The sequence below is a fragment of the Gallinula chloropus genome (genome assembly GCF_964237585.1).
Source record: "Gallinula chloropus genome assembly, chromosome: 2".
Classification (NCBI taxonomy): domain Eukaryota; kingdom Metazoa; phylum Chordata; class Aves; order Gruiformes; family Rallidae; genus Gallinula; species Gallinula chloropus.
The window spans coordinates 131135343-131138189 of record NC_140086.1 but is presented as its reverse complement, the minus strand read 5'-3'; the positions used below and the strand labels follow the sequence as shown (position 1 = coordinate 131138189).

The 2847-nt window shown below is 65.8% G+C and overlaps 1 protein-coding gene across 1 annotated transcript; it reads right to left on the bottom strand.

Annotated features, from left to right (window-relative positions):
* Window positions 1–564: 564 nt before the first annotated feature.
* Window positions 565–1134, bottom strand: TWIST1 (twist family bHLH transcription factor 1; the record flags this gene model as incomplete). The annotated part of the gene is made up of 1 exon (XM_084260081.1): window positions 565–1134. The coding sequence occupies one exon, from the start codon at window positions 1132–1134 to the stop codon at window positions 565–567; it is 570 nt and encodes a 189-aa protein (XP_084116207.1).
* Window positions 1135–2847: the final 1713 nt, after the last annotated feature.

Here is a 2847-nt window from a genome sequence, read left to right as displayed (position 1 = left end):
TGTCAGAGCCGAGGGACGGGGGCTGCGGGGCCGGTAGGAAACGCTCACGGGGAACCACACAGGCGGGCGTGGGTTCACTTCAAAATACTAGCGGCAGCAGCGGGAACCATCCCAGCAGCCCCGCTGGCTCCGCAGCGTTTGGTGAAAAAGTGATCTCAGGCCGGCCCCATCTGGCTGGGGCACACCCGCACCGCCGCCGCCTCCCCGCCCGCAGCCCACCCCCGCCGGCCGCCGGCAGCGCCCCGCCACGCGTGGGCCCCGCGAAGCCGGGGGCGCACCTCGGGCCGCGCAGGGGGGAGGGACGCGCTGGGGTGGCGGGGCGTGGGGAGCGGGGAGACGGGGAGCACCTCCGGCCGCCCTGCGCTCCTGCCGGCCCTGGAAACCAGGCCCCGCCGGACGGGGAGGGCCCCTCGCTCCCCACGGCCACGAGTGTCCGGCCCGGCGTGCAGCCTGCCGTCCCTCAGCTGCCCTCCCCCCCACACCCCCACCCCTTCCCGACGGTTTCGGGGTCCCTGCCTTACCTAGGGCTCCTGCCGGGGGGATGCGGGTGGGGGACGCCGCCTGCTAGTGGGATGCGGACATGGACCAGGCGCCCTCCATTCTCCACACGGAGAAGGCGTAGCTGAGCCGCTCGTGGGCCACATAGCTGCAGCTTGCCATCTTGGAGTCCAGCTCGTCGCTCTGTAAGACCTGGTAGAGGAAGTCGATGTACCTGGCCGCCAACTTGAGGGTCTGGATCTTGCTCAGCTTGTCCGAGGGCAGCGTGGGGATGATCTTCCGCAGGGCGGCGAAAGCTTCGTTCAGCGACTGCGTGCGCTGCCTCTCCCTCACGTTGGCCATGACCCGCTGGGTCTGCAGCTCCTCGTAGGACTGCGGACTGCCGCCGCCGCTGCTGCTGCCGCCGCCCCCGCCGCCCCCTCCCGACCCGCACTTCTTGCCCCGCTTGCCTTGGGCCGGGCTGCAGGGCTCGTCCGCGGCCCCGACGGCGCCGCCGGCGCTACGGCGGCTGGAGCGCCGCTTGCGCCCCCCTCTCTTGTTGTTGGGCAGCTGCTGCCGGTCCGGCTCCTCTTCGCTGTTGCTCAAGCTGTCGTCGGCGGGGGAGACTGGCGAGTTTGACTCGTCCTGCTGCATCATCTCTGGGGGGAGACGCGAGAAGCGGGCCGGGAGGGGGGGGAGGGCAGGGAGAAGAGGGGGGCACCTAACCCGCCAGCTCCCCCTTGATCGGCTGCTTCGCTGGCCTGCGAGGAGAAGGAGGAGGAGGAGGGAGGGAAGGAGGGAGGACCTCACTTTGGGGGGAGGGGGGATGGCATCAGGATCCAAGAGGAAAAAAAATCGCCAACCAAAAAAATAAAATCCCTCCCGATCCCTCCTTGGAGCCCCTTCGAGGTGTCTGGGATTGGGAGAAAGTTGAAGACTTGGAGGTTCTTATAGCTCCTGCTGGCGGAAAGTTTGGGGGCAGCAGTGTCATTGGCCTGACGTGGAGAGGAGGGACTTTTGCTGAGTTTTATAGGAAAGTTTCCGCTTCCCCCCCTCCACGCCCTCCCCCAATTATTTTTTTCAAGCCATTCACAAGTGATCTGGCCTCCCCCACACACACGTACATACATCCTTACCCCAAACCCTTTCCGCGCTTCCCTCTCTGCGGTTTCTGCCTCAGGCTCTTTCGGTTCGCACTCGGCTTTGGGGTAGTGCGGGAGGGGGGCTGGGACCGGAGGTTAAGGGGTGCCTGTGCACCTCCCTGCGCTGCTGCGGAGGGGCCAGCGGGCCCGCTTAGTGCCTGCGCGAGGGAGGGGGGAGGACGGGACGGGGGACGGGGACGGCTGTCCTGCAGCTCTCTCGGTCTTTCCCCGCCGCAACGGGCACGGCTTGCAGCGAACAGGAGGAAAGGGAAATTGCCCGCGGGGCAGCATCCAGACACATCCTAATTTTGTCCCGCTCTCTCACACACCGCGGTCCCATCACCGAGCGCCCCCGGGGTCTGGCTTTCTGCGGAAGCAGCACGTTTCTGGGTTGGGGAGGGGGAACGGCGCAACCTTGTCCTGTCAGGCTGGAAGAACTCTGCGCTCGGAGAAAGCCATCTTCAGAGGTGGAAGCAGCGGGGAAGCTAAACACTGGCTTCGTATAACGCACCAGTCCTTGAGAAACCCGGGAGGATCCGCGTCCCCAACCTGGCACACCGGGAGACGGGAGGGTGTACAGACCTCTCTGCCGGCACTTTGTGCCTGCTGACCGCTCACGCTCACCTCAAGTCGCTCTCCCTGAAGGCACCCGAGTCCAGCACTTCCTAGGAACCGAGCTTATTTGTTTTTAATTCTCCTTTATATTTGCAGCCAAAGCTATTTCTCCCCTTCCCCCGCCTTTGTGCCTCCTTCCCCGCTCGCTGGCGGCACAGAGCAGGTGGCGTGTCTTTTTAACAACAGCTCAGATTCAAACGGGGAACGCCTGGGAGGGAGAGCTAGAAATTGCCATCCATCAATATACGGGGCAATGCACTTTTGCTGCTCCCTGCGAGGGGACCGCCCGCCTCCGCTGCTGGCCCGGGCACCTCCGGCCGTGGGGCAGAGCGGGCAGCTCCGCGGCTCCCCGGCTGGGTTTGCGGGAGAGGGCGAACGAAACGGCAGAAGAGCGATAAACCCCAGGGACGAAAAAGAAAAAAAAAACCCAAAAACCCCAACGAGCAGGCTTCTGGAAGAGCGCTGTCATCTGCTCCGGGGAAAAGAGGCGTCTCTCCCTTCTGCCCGGGGGTTCCCGGTCCTCCGGGCAGAGGCCTCCCACCCCGAGCTCTGCGAGGGGCCAGGACGCTGGCGCAGCCGCCGCTGAGGAGGAGCGGGCCCGGCCCGGCGCGGC